We start from the raw sequence: 18,761 nt of genomic DNA on the forward strand, positions 1-18,761 counted from the left end.
CCAAAATGCGTACCTTGATTGTATGATCTTTATTTCACATTTTCACCACAGGCGTGGTGGAATTAAATGAATGGGTGTTTTTGCTCAGGAGTTTGCATCGTGGAGGAAATGAGGCCAATTCAAATGCTGGCAAGATATGACGGGAAAAAAACAAAAATCACTTGTGAATGATTTTGCTGAGTTTCCCCATCCTGTGTTTGACACAGTGGCCGCCTAATATCTGGAGCTTGTGTCAAATAATCGTTTTGAACGATTATTTGAACGACTTTTTGAACAAAAGCAATAACTCATATGCATGGCCACCCTGTGGTTCATATGTGCTCCACAAATGTGCAAATATTCTTTGAATCACCGTTTCTCATCCATCAAGTTTCATTAAACACAAAACCCAGTCTTAGTTTTTATCACAGTCACAAGTATACAAAGAAAAACATGTAACACACTCAATAGATGCAAAAAATATAAAACTGAATTATGAACACCAGTGTGTATAAATATTACACATTTTATTCTTTTCTTGGTATTTGAAATGGATCGACATAAGAAGCACAGGCAAAGTAAACTGCAGCTTCAGACAAAACCTTTTCAGTTTTTTTTGGATTTTTATATGAATACGAACTATTTTCTTTTTCTTCGCGTCCAAATCTGAGGTACATAAAAAAAAAATTTAAAAAAAAAAACGATGAACATGGGAAAGGTGTTCAGACTTCAGTTTAGCATAAAGGGCTCCACACACCTGTGGACCCATTGGGTATCCCGGGTGAGACTGTCCCAGTTGACTCTGCTCAGACGGACTGCTGCTGATGTCAGACTGGACTGAACCATCGCGGGCTCCTGAGGGATCCATGTAGAAAAAGAACAGAAAGAGAAATAAATATATATATGTATATATATACACTGCTCAAAAAAATAAAGGGAACACTTAAAAAACACATCCTAGATCTAAATGAATGAAATATTCTTATGAAATACTTTGCTCTTTACACAATTGAATGTGCTGACAAGAAAATCACACAAAAATGATCAATGGAAATCAATTGTATCAACCCATGGAGGTCTGGATTAGGAATCACACTCAAAATTAAAGTGTAAAAACAAACTCCAGGCTGATCCAACTTTGATGTAATGTCCTTAAAACAAGTCAAAATGAATCTGTGTTGCTTCCTGAGTGGACACTATGATTTCACAGAAGTGTGATTGACTTGGAGTTACATTGTGTTGTTCAAGTGTTCCCTTTATTTTTTTGAGCAGTATATATACATATATATATGTATATATACATATATATATATATATATGTGTGTATAAGCAACCACGTTTTATCAGCTTTAATAGCAAGAGCAGATAAATACACAGCACAGAGTAGTGACGCAGAGCGTTACACGGGGGCTTGGAGGGCAGTTGGTAAAGGAGCGAATCTGTATGTAAGTGCTTTATCAATAAACGAAGCACTGAATAAATTACCAACCAGCGGAGAGGCTCATTGATGGGGGATGATGCATGCTGGCGGGTCCCCGATGGCCTAGATTACCACTGAGAGATGGTGCTCCACCACAAACGGCGGGGCCATATTATTCAGCCATTTACATCACTGAGTATCACTCATCCGAGCCCGCTCCCTCCCTCCACTCCACGCCTGCAGCGACGAGACACAATTAGACCTGTTTGCTGGGAGGGCAGAACAGAGCGGAGCAGACTGGGACATGATAATACGCTCGCTGATGGCTGCGGGGAAAATAAACGGCAGCGACGACCGGGTATCACAGCGATCCCTATCTCGCTGAGTCCAAAAGACCGCTTAGGCCCTCTTCCCCTGACCCTAATGATATTGACACGGAACTCGGGACTCATTGTTAACGCAGAGTAAATCTCATTAAAAGATCTGTCGGAAAAATTAAACGTATCACAGGCTCGTTTCACATGATTGTTTTCTTACGGGCGGGGGGAAATATAGCACTCTCGGGCAAATAATCTTATCATTTTATTATAGGGAAGAGTCCATTTAAGTGTTGAGGAGGGAGGAAAAAAGGGTCATCTAGGAGCATCTCAAGTCAGATAAAAATCTGGTGGATTGATAATTGTGCTAACAATGAATGCTGATGTAAGAGAAGTGAAAATCAAACCCATGGACAGCTTCATTCATTCATTACGGTCCGTAGTCAAGAGCAGGGACACACATTGATGCATGCAACCATTCACTCTTTCATTCACACATCTGGGAAATCTAGGCTCTCCACTGAACGTCCTAAATGTGTTTGGACTGTGGGAGGAACCCAACACAGACACAGGGAGAACGTGGGGACTCCACACTAAAAGGCCTTCCTGTCAGATTCCAATTTGGGACCGTCTTGCCGGGAATCCTTGTTGAAGTGCAAATCAAAGCACCACAGCATTTAATGTACTTCTACTACTTACTAGTTTTATTTTGATTATAATATAAAACGCATCAATCGCGCAAGCTAGCATTCCATTGCTAACTTGCAGGCACAACATCTATCAGTCCAACTATAAGACTCACTGATGCTGATGTTGTCCAGGTTCATTCAGAACCTTTGGTTCAAAATGCACAATAAACGTTCATTAAACTATGGACTGAATGATATTTTGGAGAATGCAGAAAAAAGTTCTGCAAGGTCAGCTTGTTTTATTTTTGTACAATTCAATTTATACCAGACTCATTGTAGACATAGAACCGTCCACGCTCTCGTCCAGTCTTTGACTGACCCGCTGCAGGTTTTTATTGGAGGAAGTTCAGTAAAGCGGGTGAGGAGTGTGCAGAGCATGTTTCCGAGTCGGCAAATATGTACTGGGAGAGATTTATATGCTTGCAAAAACAGAGGACGTGCATCAATAAAAGGAGTCAATCTATGAAATAATAAATAATAATAAAACATGCAACACTTAATAGAAACATGCAACACTTAATAGAAATCATATTCTCAAAAATATATAAGTGAATGAAGAACTCCTGTGTGTCAGTAAACTGCTGATTGTAAGTATGATATTCACATATTATTCTTTGTTTCTAGCATAGTCATGTTTAAATATACATGTATATATTGTCATACATGTATGTGCATATTTGATTCAACAAGTTGGAAACAGAAATAAATTCACAAAACAACAATAGAGGTCGGTTTTACTGAATACCGCACTGACTGTCATGAGGATTCTCGTGACGCTACGGCGAAAATACGGAGAAATTATTGTTTTGAAAGGCGTTGCTGACGCTGCAGGGACCAAACCCCCATAATGATCGCTGATATCGACACCGCCCCTCTCCCCTCCGACTGATAAGCTTTTTAAAAAGTAAATAGGATGTGCCAAACTGATTTGTCTGACTATAAGTCACAATTTTGACAATCCGTATTTTCTCACTATGGAATCCTCAATCGTGCGCCATCTGAGACCTGTTTTGAATGTATGCACGTCCAAAGCTCGAAGTGCGTCAGTGAGGTGCAGCAACTCTGTCAGTGAGGGAAGTGGATTTCGTCGACGATGTCAAATCATCCACGTGGAAACGGGATTGAAGGCCACGCTACTTTGTTAAAGCGTATGGTGTTATCGGTGAATTAAAAACAAAAAAACAAAAATTACTTTTCCGCTGCGGGATTGATTTTCTTAAATGGACTATTGCAGCTTTTAAACAGAGACTACAGGCCTGATGCAGTGTGTCTATTTATTCACAGATGAATGAGTTTTTGTTGTGTTTTTTTTTTTTTGTTGTTGCTGTCGAACACACAGGGCACGCAGCGGTTTCCAGGCCTTCTTACAAAAGCCTCCCACTACACGTACTATTGAATAGCTTCGCCAGCAAGATCTCATTGCCTGTCAAGTGTATTTATGTATTACAATTTTTAAACTCCCCTCCGCCAGCAAAAATCATCTCATCTTTCCATAAAATCCAAATAATTGGTGAATGAAATGACCCAACAGATGAACCTCAAGCATTTGATGGTTGATGTGAGAGCCCAAGGGGGGGGAGCCAGCTATTCTAAGCTGGTTTCTACCTCTGGCTGGCCGGGTCCGCTCCTCCACGAAGGTCCGCAGCCTCTCGCTCATCAACCCTACAATGCAGTAGATATTTTGACAAGCCGGTCTCTTTTCACCAATTATTTCCCCCATTATGGGCGCCGCTGCGCGCCGGCGGCCCCACCCTGAGAACGCCGTTTCTGGAATCGATCTCGGATCAATCGACGTGAACGTACGCTGAAGACTCTGTGAAGGTGAGATTCCCGGTAAATCGGCGCGTAAAAGTACAGCGCCACTCTTCTTGAATAATTCAAACAGTCATCGAGGAAGATATTACTCTCCCACGTGTTCTGATTTCCATAAAAATAATTGATTGCTAGCCATTAGCTCTCGCTCAAGTATGGTTCGATTAATTCATATATATTGATTTAATACATATAAATGTATATAAATTAAAAATATTAATATACTTACATTCAATATATATTATAAAAATCTCCAAACAGTGAAGACTTAATCAGCAAAGCCCAGAATTCAGCATCAGCTGCCTCCACTGTGTTCATAAATCCCCGGCAGCTTTTACATCAGTTCATTATCAAATTATCATCTAAATAAGCGGAGGAGCCTAACGTAGATAATTGGCTTTGTCAATTTATTATAAAGGAATGAGACTTCATAGCATCGCCAGAGAGCTTCAGACAGCAGGACTCATGATTGCCGTTAAGATATTGGTTGTGAATAATGCATTGTATCTGATAAACAGTCGAGTAGACCCGCTGAATAACAATCTCCCCAAGCCTTTCATTTCATTATTTCACAATAACTTAGAAAGCTTCATCCACTTGCAAATATTTGTAACGGTAACGTGTTTATCGCTCGGCTAAAAATCAATAATAAATAAATACACATGCGCGTCTTTTCCCCCCGGAGGATTTGTGTAATTTCTTTAACTAAATTAAATATCTGATGGGAGAAATACACCAGGGAGTCAATTGTCAACCCTTTTTTTTTTTTTTTTTTTTTTTGCTTTTTATGACTACAATCTTTATATGTGCTTTGCCTTTTTTTCAAAATGAAATAAAAATAAAATAAAATAAACAATGATAATGATTCTCTACTGAATTGCAGAATACAAATGACATAAAATATAGCTTTTATATACAGTATATGAATACACCTGTAGAGATGGAGGTAATTAACCTGATAAAACCTCCTTAAATCACAGAAAAAAAAAAGCTTTGATACTGCGATTACATGCAGGTCACACAACAGATAGCATTGAATGAGAGGATGTGTCGGGGTGAGGAGAGATGAAAGAAGAGGCCAAATGGAGGCGAAAACGGGCCGCGCACATTCATCCGAAACATCCGAGCTTCTTTCGGTCACTCAAATCGGAGTTTTGTACCATTTGCGGAGAAGGTAATCATTCTCTATATATGCTAGTTTTTCATTCAAGACTCGATCAGCCGACGATGGTGAGCGATAAAATAAAAGCTCGGGGTAAAATCCGAAATGACGTGTGATGCGGAAATATCGCTATTATCACTCACTCTATAAATTTTTTCACTTTCATCGATCACCAAAGTGGCCACTGGAGAGCGACTTTCAATGCCACGCGAGGCAGCGGGCCTTTCTTTTCTATGCGAGTTATGTTCATGTGTGTGTGGTCGAAGTGAGGGCGCGGGGGTGGGGGGGGGCAAAAAGCTGTATTTATTTCACTTCTTTTGGCCTGTCTTAATGCAGGGTGCCCCGAGGACTACCCCGCAAAACAATTAGCCTGGATTTCATAAAGCAATCAGCATGCCACCTTGTCTAATGCAACCGCTTCATACATTGACAGTCTGAATAAAAAGGGCGTTATTGAAAGCTTTGTGTTCATGTTAGCTTTCGCCTCAATGCATTTATGAATCAATTTTTGCCCATAAAAGAAGCTGTAACACTTAAGCTATTTTAGTGGAAACGCATTATGTAAGTTGTCAAATGTACGAGAGAGGCCTGGTAACGATTCAGGCTATTCAGAATGAACAGCCAACCCCCATTTTTATAATGGCCCTTTTGAAATGTCTGTCTGAGTGCATGTGTTTGCTATTACCAAGTTGTCAATCATCTCTCCACTGAAATCCAGTCCACGCACAGTGATTTCACAGTCACCGACACGGGCCGAAGATTATGGAGCGATTACGCTGCTAATTGTTATAATGAATAGAATTACAGCCGTACAGATAATTACAGTGCAAAACATCAAGCGCAAGAAAAGGGGGTACGGTGGAGGGCATGCCTGCGCCCGAAGCAAATGTTAAGAAATGTATCTGCCGTACATTCATATGCAACTGAATGTATCAGTTTCTGGAACGGCAGAAGCAAATCACATAGCGCACGCCATCCTGTCATTGAATTCGGTGTAAAATAAAGGTAGTTATTCCTGTCTTCCCATTCTGTAGTTGTTGTGCACAGAGGAGGATTTCAGTCAGAACATTCTGTGTTTTTTCTTTGTGTTTTTTTTTTTTAAACACGGGTAAAAACACAACTTTCTAACTGTACTTTTTCATCAAGAGGGGATCTCCACGCTGCCATCCACATACAGACTGATGTCCCGCGCGGTTTTAACCTGCGCTTTCATTCGTGCAACGTGGACACCATAACGGCATGACTATTGAAGAGGGAGACTCATTAAAAGTCTCGTGACGGGGTGTTGAGATTTATGCCGATTTCCTTAATTGCGGCCCGGATCATGTGCGAACTAGCTCGGTGTTTGATTTCTACCACCAAAGCCCTCAACAATAACACGGGGCATAATCTGTTGCCAATAACTGCAGGTGCTCTTAGCGAGATGGCTCCCGCCGGACTCGCGGGAAAGTAATTCTCCGTTTAGAGGCCAGGGCGGAGAAGCTACCGAGGGTAAGTCAATAGTGTTTCTTGGGGGAACAAAAAATCACCCGAGACTTTTGAGTGGCTTCTGGTAACACTATTAGCCGCGCTACGGACACTGTCGGCGCGGCCGCCGGGAGAGCCGTTGTTTCCGTAATTAAGAGCCGGGGAGGGTGGCGATCCCCGACGGGCCTCCGACATTTAAAGCCCTCCTCGCGGTGCAGGGGTGCGGACCTTACAGCAGGGACGGGAATCCGGCTCATTACTTATACCGGCGTGAAGTGGAATCCTGGAGTCGGGGCGTCGCGTGGGAGGCGGTGTTGTAGAATGGACCCAATACAAGGGATTTTACACTCCGGCGGCTCTAGTGACGATTTCTGAGGTGATTGTTAAAGACTCAGAGGACAGAGAGAGGAAACAAGGAGGGACGGGCGGGGTGAAAATGGATTTTATGGGATAATAGATGTCTCCACTCGGAGGTTTGAAATTTAAACAACAGAAAATAGCACACTTGAGTTTGCGGGAATAAGCAGCGGTTGGTGACGAGCAAATTTTATAATCTGCATATAAACGTCGCGTGGAGCAACACTTACGCGAAGAGGCAATGCCCATTTCAGGGGTCAAGAACGAGAGACGGTGTGATGAGGAGGGGAGGACGGACGGAGGGAGGGAAGCTTTTGTATTGCATCTTTACGGGGGTGGGGGACGCTTTACACACGAGCACATCTGTTATGGGGTGTCCTCCTCATTCCCGAAGCAAAGTCAACCTGATTAGCTCAGGGTTGAAAGAGGCAAATAACAATCCGGAATTATTTTTCATCCTTTTACGGCCATCAGCAGAGGCAGGACGGCGAGATGAAGACTAGCTTTGGAGAGCTGTAAGCCTTTTAGGAGATGCCTGGTACACTATTGCTCCTCCTTTGTAATTACTTAAATGATATTTGCTGTAAATAGGATTCTACTGGCCGCGGCGGACGAGCCTGCGCTGCAAAAAGGCCTCTCTGGCTCTGTCATACATCTTAGTCTGTATCTAAACCCAAGGCTCCTGCGACTGCAACTAAAACAATTACAGCACTTCATCCATCCATAATTTATGAGCAAGATTGCCACTCTCTGGCTCAAGTTTCCCTAATGCGAAGTTTTTCGCGCTTTGTCAGCATTTTATCCCTGTGATCTAAATATTTTCCAGATTTCCAGCTTTAGTCGTTATGGGCGAGACAAAACAGCGCAGACTTACTCCGGGGAAATGTATCAGCAGACATTCTTGACTCTTTCCTAATGTTTTGATTCGTTTAAAAGAAAAATAAGTGTTACGGTTACATGAGTTTTGGATGGAAAAGAGCTTCCTCCTGCTCCTCTCGCCATCACCGGGTTAGGAGCTTTGGAGGCACAAAAAGCATAAGTTGGCTTTGTCCTTGTCGGGACGCAGGCGGTCATCACAAGCGCTAGGACGGACACGTTTTTGGGAGAAATTTCTTCTTCCAGGTTGACAAATGCGAGAATTTTGCACGGCTATGACACGCTGCCATTTGTTTATTTCATTTTACTTTACTTTTTACTTTTTTACATTTACATATAAGGATAATATGAAGTGCTGTGACATGCTGCCATTTGTTCATTCTATCTAATCTTATTTATTTTATCACCAACTTCAAGACTTAAACAAGCCGTCCTATGGATTCACTTTAAATGAGACTGTAAGGTTAATATTTCCTGTGCTGGCTCCGATCTGAACAAGGGACGCTGTCAGTTTCTCTGGTCTTTTATGTCTTCTTCCTCTTTCCAGTTTTATTTCCCGTCTCAGCCTATTTTGTCATCCCTCTTTACATCAGGCCATTAGTATAGATGATTACTGCAGGTTTTTGTCATTTGGGTATCTAGTGCAATTTTTCAGCATGCTGCTTGAGTGATTGATCAGAAAAGCCAAAACAAATCAGAGTAGAAATATAAAGTGTTTTAAAAATGGGCCTCCAGACTCCTATGACAATGAAGGCAGCGCTGTTGATGGTCAGGTGCAGGACATCCTGAAGTAGCCGGTGGGGTGTGAAAGCAGTCCAGCGAGGAGTGTGTGTGTGTGTGTGTGTGTGTGTGTGTGTCCATGTTTGTGTGTTTTGGCCTAGACACCCACATGTCATCCCTGACACATCAGCCCGAGCCCCCCGGGCTATCTAGGCCTAATGCCGCCTATGTCCCACTTTCTACCCCTTGCCCCCTCGAAGCCCCCACCCCCACCCCCACCCCCACCCCACCCCCGCCCCCCTTTGCCTGCCCTTCTGTCATAGAGGTATAATAACAATGGATCACACCAGCACTGCAGCACAGGCTCAATCCCTGTAAGATAACATCAGGCGATGCGGGCTGCACAAGAGCATCTTACCTCCACTGAACCAGAGCTAAATGGAGTTTATCTAAAAATGAGTTTATCTGGGGAAAGTGGGGGAAAAGTCTTGTATCAGCGGTGACTATTTCCGTTTTGCTGTTATATTTGCAGAACGGACTGGGAACAGGGGAAACAAGTAAATAATCATGTAGCTAAGATGCACCGCCCCTCCCTTCCCCACCCAGGGCATTATTCTGGTGGAGCAGAAATGGTGGAAGGAGGGATGTCAGAAAATAGTATTGCTTTGAAGCCCATAACTCTATTCTGGAGAAAAGAAGCATCACAGTGTTATTCCACATCCTCAGATATAAAGGAAAAAAAAAAACATAATAACTTCTCGATAGCCTGGATCTCCACTGCCCTATACCGCCGCCCCCCTCCCTGCACCCGCCCACACCCTTCCCTCATCCACCGTACACCCACTTCTCCTGCCTCAATCTTTGGTTTCAAAGGAAGCGAATCAGCCGGTAGGACAGAAGGTTATGCATTAGCACTGGTCACTGCTCAAAGAGCGAGTGTTATAAATAATAAAGGCTTGTGAAGGACACAGGGGCTGAGGGATGCATCTCTGGTTCACGCCACACAAGTCAAAGACAAGACCGTAATTCCTATTTCCCAAAACGTGACCCTTGTAGCTTCGATTACATCTAAACAACACCGGCCGCATTTGTACCTGCGAATGCGCCGTCTCTTGGTTAGCGCCACATAAAAGGCTCACTGATGCAGTTTGTGAAGTACACACCACTCATCATGTACAGGTTATTTGGAAAAAATGATTGGCGGGCTGAAAGAGAGTAAAACAAATGCAAATTCGGTTTGAGTCCTCTCCGGGCTGTCTGTGCACATTTTCATTTGAAAGACCGCTTTTTTTTTCCCGTTTGCAAAACTTCTAATTCAAAAAAAAAAAAAAAAAAGACAACATGGAGAATTAAATTGGAATTCGGTCAAAGTAATTTCTTCAGCAAATAAATAAATAAATAAATAAATAAATAAATAAATAAATAAAATAACATTATAATAACAATAATAAATCAAGCATCCAGCGAGGTCCGATGACCTGATGTGCTCAAATGTGCCTCTGTGCCAGCACACAGCGATTATGCTGCTGCAGCCACGGGCAGTGCGGACACATAAGAAGATGTCTTACACCTGCTTTACAAGCATGAATTAAGCTGGTTTCCAAGTTTGCGCAGACAGCTGAATCCCCATAATGAGATCCACCTCCTGGGGAGAGACTCGTTCCTCCCCGGCCTCCTTTATCCACTATTATCTCCTCTGCATGGACCGTTCGGCGCTGCTTTGCACCACTTTATTACTTAACCTCGCCGCACAACATTACAAGGCTCTTTGCATCAGCAAGCAGCCTATCCCACCATGCATCCCACTCTCTAAGCTGATTACACAAAAATAATAAGAACCCCCGCCTCCAGCAGTGTGCGCACATATGTGTGTGTGATCGCGTGCCTTTGTGTGTCTATATTAGTGTGTAAATTTACAAAAGGGAATAGGGAAAAGACGAAAGCTTTGCCCCAAATATATATCATGAAGCGTGCACTGCACTATGCCGGCTTTTCAAATACAATGAGTGGATGCATTCTGCTATACTGTACTGTGACATTGAGGGGGGAAAAAAAGACCCACAGAGGATGTCAATCAAAGTCAAACTTCTATTTCTAACTTATTTTATGTCTTTCTCCGCACTATCTGAGCGCAGTCTCCGCAACCCCTACAGGTCTTTCGCTCACGGTGGCCCACCTGTGTGCTTGCTGAGCGATGACGCTCTTTAAACAAACGCCGAAAGCGCAAAAAAAAGTTTGCGTTGTCGAAAACGTTACCGAACAATCCGGATTAAATGGCTTTACATATCAATTTCACACGATTGTAAAATAAAGAAATAAAAAAAAGTGCAAAATTATAGCGAATATGACGTCTGGTCATTGTTCTGAATGACCTCCGATCGCAGAAATCAATGAAGGATTTGTTTTGCTCTTTTAGGGCGGGGTGGGAGGGGGGCAGTCTCTAGGTGACCTTTGTGAAATCGTTCCACCATTTTGGCAGAATCCGTATAAGTGCAGACCATTTCATGCAGACAGTAAGTGTATGAAATGAGTGCTCCTGTCGTTCTGCCCAGCACTCTTTGACAGCATGATGATAGAAGCGTCACATCCTTGGGAGAGTAAATGCAAACTGACAAGAGATGAGCCTTTGGTTGCTGAATATAATACGGAATTGTGCTCTGAGTGTCTTATTATCTTGTCTGTTGATGTCTGAAAGGGGGAGATTTGCTTGAGAAGAGAAGACAGAAACTGTACGCATCTAACACCATCACGTCCTTTGAAAAAAATTGCTTGCCCTACTAACAACAGCTTTCCCACCTAATGTCCACTTCTACTTGGAGTAAATACAAGGCGGCAGGATGTTTGTGGTGCTTCATAGCCCCTGTTAGCTGAAGTGGAAGACTATTTGCACAGGCGAGCTTTTAGGAGGAGAGCAACCCTTTCACCAATGCAGAAAGCGTGTGGTGGGTGCAGAAGGTGGACAATTTAATGTGGACAAACATGACCGCAACTGTCATGGTCTCCAGAAGACATCTACCTGTCATGGCAGCGTAAACCCCTGTGCAGCGTATTTACCCACTGAAACAAAAGCATGTCATGCACAGTGAACGTTTTGGTTGGTCTTGGAATAGGAATACAAATTATGTGAACAACGATCACATGTAATAATAGTTTCCAGATCTTAAATATCTATATAGCATCTTCTCAGGAAGCAATACAGTGAATTGAATTAAACACCTCCCTGTGCTGTATTTAAACGTCAGGGTTTTTTTTTCCCTGCTTCAAGGAAAGCACATTTAACTACTGGAAACTATTAGCGTGGGCTTTTTTTTTTTCAAATTCTCTGATAAGGGAGTTTATGTCAGACTGTCAACAAGACCGGCTTGAGATTATGCAAAATAAAAAGGCATAAAACAGCCAAACTGTCCCATTTTTAGTCCTCTGACGCAGAATCATATTTCTCATGCCGTGCCAAGATGCATGTAATATTCTGATATTGTTTCTGCAGAGCTAAAAAGTGTGCGGAGCAAATGACTGGCTGATGTGAATCTCAAGTTTGGGGCAGTTTTTCAAATCAGTATAATGGTCACATTGTCTTACATTTGTAAAGTTTTGTGCAAACACAGATACAATCTTGCCACAACGGGTTTGACAAACCCACAAAACTTCTATGCGTTAAAATCCTCGACAAGATGTAACGTGAAATCACTCGTCCCGGCCAGTCGCTTTTTTAAAATCCGGGGCTCGTGGGGATGCCTTTGCAAAAGGCTAAACTGTTGGAGAACAAGATGTGCCTGTTAGCATTAATTCATAACATATACAAAATAAATAAGCCAAAAGAGGCAACTGGTCACAATCCCCAAACTTTTCCCATTAATTTCTTAACACTTGGGAAATTTCAAAGTAGGAAGCTGATTCTCCTTCTTTTTTTTTTTTTCTTTTTTTTTTTTGTGGACTTCTTGTCCAACTGCAGAAAACATCACTGCGGTGTCTCCTCGGGTCAAAAAGACAGCGGAGAGATAGCTCTTGGCTGCGCCAGCGGCGATTCAACCAAACCTGCCGCTGGCGCAGCCCAGAGCTCCGCCACTGGGCACAGAGACGGCGCCCAAAAATTCAAGAGTTACAACGGGCCGGCCTGGTCCTCTAAGACGACAGGCCGGGAGATAACATGATGCATCAAATGGACCAAGAGCATTCAGAGTTTACACAGGGCATAGCATCGACTGAAATAAATTGCTACTGTTTAATTTAGTGCCGCCTACAGATGACAGTTTAGCCGTGAAATGAACTGGCTGGAAATGTGATTAAATGCAAAACCATTCAACGGGGCGCAAAGCAGGACGAGGACCAAACAAGGGGACCTGAGGCTTATTCACTGAAACGGCAGCACGGTTGATATAAATCCTACAGTACACGGTCCTTGTTGTGAAACCTCCAGTCCCTATTTATTCTCGATTGGAGGGATAAAAAGACAACTGAAACAGTCCTGATCACATTTAACAGCGTTTAAATGCAAAATCTCATTTGTTTTGTTTACGAGTGTTTGGAGAGCTAGAACAGTGGGCCATCTCCAGGGTTCTCTGCCAGCACTCAGGAGGCAGAGGGTCACACACACACACACACACACACACACACACACACACACACACACACAATCTAACGCTCCATCAAAAACAATCTCAACTATAATCTCAGAGATGCCGCAGAGTTAATTCATCGCTAGGAATAAATCAATTACATGGAGGCAAACGCGTGCACAAATAATGAGTTTAACTCGCCATGCAGACTTCTTGAAGCAGAGGAGGCGTGAAAGTGTGTGTGAATGTTTAAACGAAACAGACGTCTAAAGAGGCATTTTTGTCGCTTGTCCCTTGCATCGTCGTCAAACACAAATGATGAGAAGAAGAAAAAAAAGCTAAATGATGATGATCTGTCGGGATACTCGGCAAAGTGTTTGCCTAAAAACAAATCTGCCTCTAAAAGTGACAGGAGACAATTTTAATGGCGAGTTTCACGCAAATCCAAGTCCACCGTTGCTTTTAAGCTAGTGCACAACGTCAAACAGTCATTCTGATAGAAGGATAAAATTGGCGAGATATTATCTGATCCAAGATTTTAAATTCTTCTCAAAAAAGTCAGAATGTCACCTCAATACAATCCAATTTATTATCTATATAATTATAGCAAAAAGCAGCGCTTTTGTCACTATTTAATTAATAACATTATGCTCATTGTAGGATAAAGAGGCCCTATAAACAATGCAGACCGTATGAGCAAACACACACACATACACACACACACACACACTTGGACAAGGCAAACCAATAATAAGTATCAAAAATTAACAAGTGAAAGCATCAGGCCCTCACAAACAGGAGTATTTAATGCGTTCCGTTTTAATTTGCTCATGTTTATAATCTATTCAGTAGTTTCTCAACTTTTTTACAATAAATATTAGAGCTGCAAGAACACGAAAGAACGCCCTGGTGATTTCAGTGCTCGTGTTTTTGGTCACTTGCAGCTCAAAGATCAGTAGTGTTTATGCACGCCTGCTGGAAAACAAGCAAGACTAATAAAGAATCAAAACGACTGAATTAAACCGCGGCTCAGCATTTTGCAAGGCACCGCACGAGAAATTGGAAAAAAAAAAAAAAAAAAAAAAAAGTCTCCGAAATCAACACCGCATGGTGTTGGGAACTACAGCTAATTGCCAACCTTAAGAAAACCCGAGAGTAGATGAAACATTTGAAACAACGTGTCCAGGTACTGGAGGAGGATGGTGTTTACTCGTCGGCTGCTTTTTAAACTAAGTTTGTCTGACACCTGTCCTCGCAACGGAGCCCCCCCTCCCCCTTGTCGCGGCCGGCAGCCCGGCGGTGGAAGGAGCAGGAGTCGGGGGAAAGGCAGCTTACCGTACAGCTTGCCGGGGGAGCCCTCTCCGTCCGCGGCCTCGGAGGGCAGGAGCAGGGGCTCGTCATTCAGATCGCTGTCTGGGGTGGCCGCCTTGTCGTCCGCCCGGAGTTCTGCTGCACTCATGTCGCCGCGCAGGGAGAGCAGCGGCTTGCTCAGCTGCCCCGTAATCATTGGATCCTGGTGGGAGCCGGAGCCCAGGTGGGAGACAGGGAGGAGGGAGGGGGGGGGAAGACAATAACACCCCTGGTTAGATGTGCTACGGTGTCTCACCCTAACTGGCTCCTTCTCTATGTCTCTACTCACTCTCTCTATAGCCAGATTCTCCTTTCAACTGCTCACTCATCACTCTCCCTCTCTCTCTCCTGCTCCCTCCCTCTCCCGCTCTCCCTTTTATCTGAGGCTGGTGCTACCCCGTTGATACTGCCGGCTGCTGCCTGGCGAAGAACTGTTACGGATCGCGAGGCTTTACCATTAAACCCCGCGGTCCTGAAGCGGCGCTACATCCATCTCCGAGGGCTCGTTACTATCCGACACGTGCCTCGTCTTCAGCAAACACTGAGCTGTCAAGGAGGGCCATCGGCCGTGCACTGATGAATTAAATAAAACCCGGTTCCCAATCTTGAGAAAGACAAACACGTGAGCGCCGAAGCGATTACAAGGATTTCCATAAAGTTGGGGAGATCCGGGGAGACGTACTGCAGCAGGGCGTGAGGCGACGTCAAGTTGGGGCCTGATCCTAATAGGAGCCGAAATCGCTGATGTCCCCTTAATTCGTCCCGATTATTTTCTTCTTCTCACTTAAAAGCGTAAGAGATCGACATCGAGAGCTAATTAAACAGAGAGACTTTAAAAGCGCTGGGTGGCTGTAGTTAAATCTTAAAATTCTTCCTTTTAATTCTTCCACCTGTTTATGGGTAGACCTAAGAATGGGCGCCCGATAAAAAGTGTCCTTACCTAAACAAAAGCTCCAGAAGGAAAGAGTAAAGAAGCTTTTCACAAAGTCCGAGTTTAGCGTTCAGCCACACAGCGGGTTGAACATGCCACCGCGGCTGAAACGTGCAGCTGAACCAGAAACAGCCTCCTCAACCTTTGAGCACCTAAATGGTCAGCACGGGTTTAAGGCTGAGGCTGCTTCCTCGGACGAGCACCGGGGATGTCACCTCCTCCCTCTCTCTCTCCCTCTTTCCCTCCCTCCCTTCCTTTCTTTGTCCCCCTCCCTCCCTCCCACATGCATACACTCCCTCCCACCTTCACTCTCTGTCTCTTCCCCCTTGTGTCTTTTGACTGGAGAGCTCCTCAGACAGTGTTCACCCCACCTCAGGCTCTGAGACGCAGACGCAGAGCAGCAGGACCGAAGCCCCTCGCCCTTATTTATAAATCCAGCCCAACCTAAATGTGTCCGACCGACGCACAGGTGACCGAAAACAAAAGGCCTCCGCCAATCTCATCTGATCCCATGCACCATTAAACCCCCCCCCCGTGCACGATTCCATAACGGTGGCCGGAATCGGCGCTCTCCGGTATGACACGCGATAATCTACGAAAATGTTCATCGATACAAAATAGTTTAAGCTGTTGTTGGAAACGAGGGGGGGGGCAGCTCGATATTCATATCTCCGGTAACGATGTCACCGGTCATCGGCGCTTCGTTTGTAGAGCGCTTAAATGTGGGACAGTGCGCATCGATGCACCTTTCTGCCCGCCGAGGTAAACACATTTCCCCTCGGTCTGAGCCGGGGCTACACTATGCATGCATTTGGGCTCCCCCCCCCCATCGCAACCCCTAGCCTCCGACCGCCTCCCACCTCCTCCGCTTTGAGTTGCTTGATAGGTCCACTGGAGGGCAAAATTAATACCTAATTGAATCTTGCAGTCATCAAAATAATCAATAGTTTCTTTATTATTTATTCTTCACAGTCTGTTGACTGTTTGAAAGCTCAGAGGGACAGCGGAGAGCCCAGGCAGCCCTGAAATTTTCCACCGTCTCACAATGTAATTTTCACTGGGGCATGAGAGTTTGAAAGGCCTCTAAAAAATGAGAGCGGTGGTTTTTGTTAGAAGGTGGGGGGAAAAAAATAAAGGAAAATGGGAATCTTTGCCCCAGCAGCTATGATGAAAAATAGAATAAACAAGCTACTGACACTTCAGAGAAGGGCAGGGTCCTTTCTGTCCATCCCTCCATCTGTTTCCCTTTCCCCTTTTCTCCTTATTTCATCATATCAGGAGTGTGGCGGTACCTCTCTAATGCTGGCATTTCTCTTCCTGACAGACTCCAAACAAGAGCAGGGAATGAGATCAGAGCTCTAATCTTCTCTTTGTCTCCGAGGCGCGGGGATAACGGGCCCGACGTATCCCTCGCCGCCTTTGCGCGCAGTTAATTAATTCAAGTGAAAAGCACTAATGCCGTCCCTTTGCGATGATGCCTCCAAATTAGGCGTGTTTATTCACCGAAGCCTTCGTGTAATCGTGCTCGACGGGATCTCGGTAATCTCACCGGTTTAAAACGACCATATTTAAGGAATTCCAATGAGCACTTGAACGATTTTGAAAAGCGACCCTCCGAGAAGCCGTGATGTGACTGTGCGTGTCCGTCCGGGAGGGACGGTTCGCGAAAACACAGGACAGGAGGTTTGTTTTTAATTCTCCTCTCCAACAGGCCACAGCTCAGGAACAGGTTGAGGAAACACGAAAAAGCACTCGATCGCCCCCCCGCCCCGCGGCCCCTTGCCCGCCGAACGCTCCTCCCCGGCGGCCGCAGAATCAGTGGTTACCAGAGTCCTGAGCGTCATCAGATACCCACACTAATAGCCAGCTGTCTGACCACGGCTGTCCCAGTGTGGGGGGCATCGGGTGAAGGGTTTCAGTCTGTAACCCGCGCATCACACTCCACGAAGCACGGCAAAAATCAGCATATTGTTCTCCCTTAAAGGCAGCCATCTCTGGTAATTAAGCCAGAATTTTTATCTAAACTACCAAACAAGCCAGAAGTGCATTTCTGATCGTCCGGGAATCCGCGGAGGTTCTCGGCCGCCTCCGACTGATGCGTGCCGTCGTGACGCTCGGTGCGTGTTTGACCCTGGACGGGAAAGCGTCTGAAAATTTTATGAAAAGGTTGAGATTTATGATCCGTGCAACAAGCACCCCGCGACGTGTCAGACGGCCCCTGAGGAGTCACGTGTTCAAACCATGACTGTCGTGTATCAATGTCAAATCGTGTGTTTTCAGATACTTGTATTTTAAGCTTCTTTTTTTCTAATCATCTCTCATCTGCAATGAGCCCATGACACGATAAACACAAAAAAAAAAAAGAAAAAAAGAATTCATTTGTGCAGTCATTTATCCGGTTCTATGTAATATTAATAACATGGAATATTGTTGTTAAAGAATTGCCTTGCGATGCAACAGAAAAATCTGCTTACGCTGTGTCATAAGGATTAAAGTAAAAATCGTGTGTGGAGTTAAATAGCACTGAGAAACCAACAATAACTAATCATTTTGAAGCAATAAATTCATAAAACCGTCCATTTGTTTAACCCTACTGGATAAACAAGCCGAGACCTCCGTGGCTGGTGGAAGATGATGATTTGTCTCCCCCTTAGGGTTACTGACCATAGTGTTCTCCTCTCGTGTCAAATGGATGTCTGTCTCGGTGCTCTTCGGTGACAAAAGCGCGGGCGATCGAGCAACTTCCTGCAAAGATTTCGCCATCGGATATGGTTTATTGATCGCATTTACCGTTTGTCTAACAACTAAAAATGACACGTAGAAGAAACGCATCCTTGCAGCGGGCTACTGGCACGCGGACTCAAGATCCAAGTTGATCTTTTCTCCACGCTCATTAATATGATCAACAGTCATCCCTCTCTACTCTGGTGAAGCTAAAATGCTCCCCGGTGAATGGTCGGTGGGTCAGTGCAGGCTGAGGGCTATCAAAGCAGTGTATTAAAAGGAGCTCTTTGAAGCTTGTAAACCACAGTGCCCAGCAGGTCCACAACAGAAAGGCGCCTCTGATTGGTCAGGTGTGTGTGTGCGCGTGTGTGTGTTTTTGCTAAATCGATCCGTGGAGCTGA

General features: G+C 44.3%; 1 protein-coding gene across 1 annotated transcript in view; it reads right to left on the reverse strand.

The window, feature by feature from the left end:
* pou6f2 (POU class 6 homeobox 2) overlaps nucleotides 1-15,770 on the reverse strand; it is a 67,301-nt gene extending 51,531 nt beyond the window's left edge. Inside the window, exons 1-3 of the mRNA XM_086150993.1 lie at nucleotides 15,646-15,770; nucleotides 14,691-14,868; nucleotides 737-834 (exon numbers count right to left, since the gene is read on the reverse strand). Coding sequence (XP_086007119.1) covers nucleotides 737-834; nucleotides 14,691-14,862 — 270 coding nt within the window. The 5' untranslated portion in view covers nucleotides 14,863-14,868; nucleotides 15,646-15,770. The remainder of the gene's footprint in view (nucleotides 1-736; nucleotides 835-14,690; nucleotides 14,869-15,645) is intronic.
* Between the last annotated feature and the right edge of the window lie 2,991 nt (nucleotides 15,771-18,761).

This window comes from Fistularia commersonii, chromosome 8, assembly GCF_037954325.1.
Source record: "Fistularia commersonii isolate RoL2024-O1a breed Wild chromosome 8, RoL_Fcom_v1.0, whole genome shotgun sequence".
Taxonomy (NCBI): domain Eukaryota; kingdom Metazoa; phylum Chordata; class Actinopteri; order Syngnathiformes; family Fistulariidae; genus Fistularia; species Fistularia commersonii.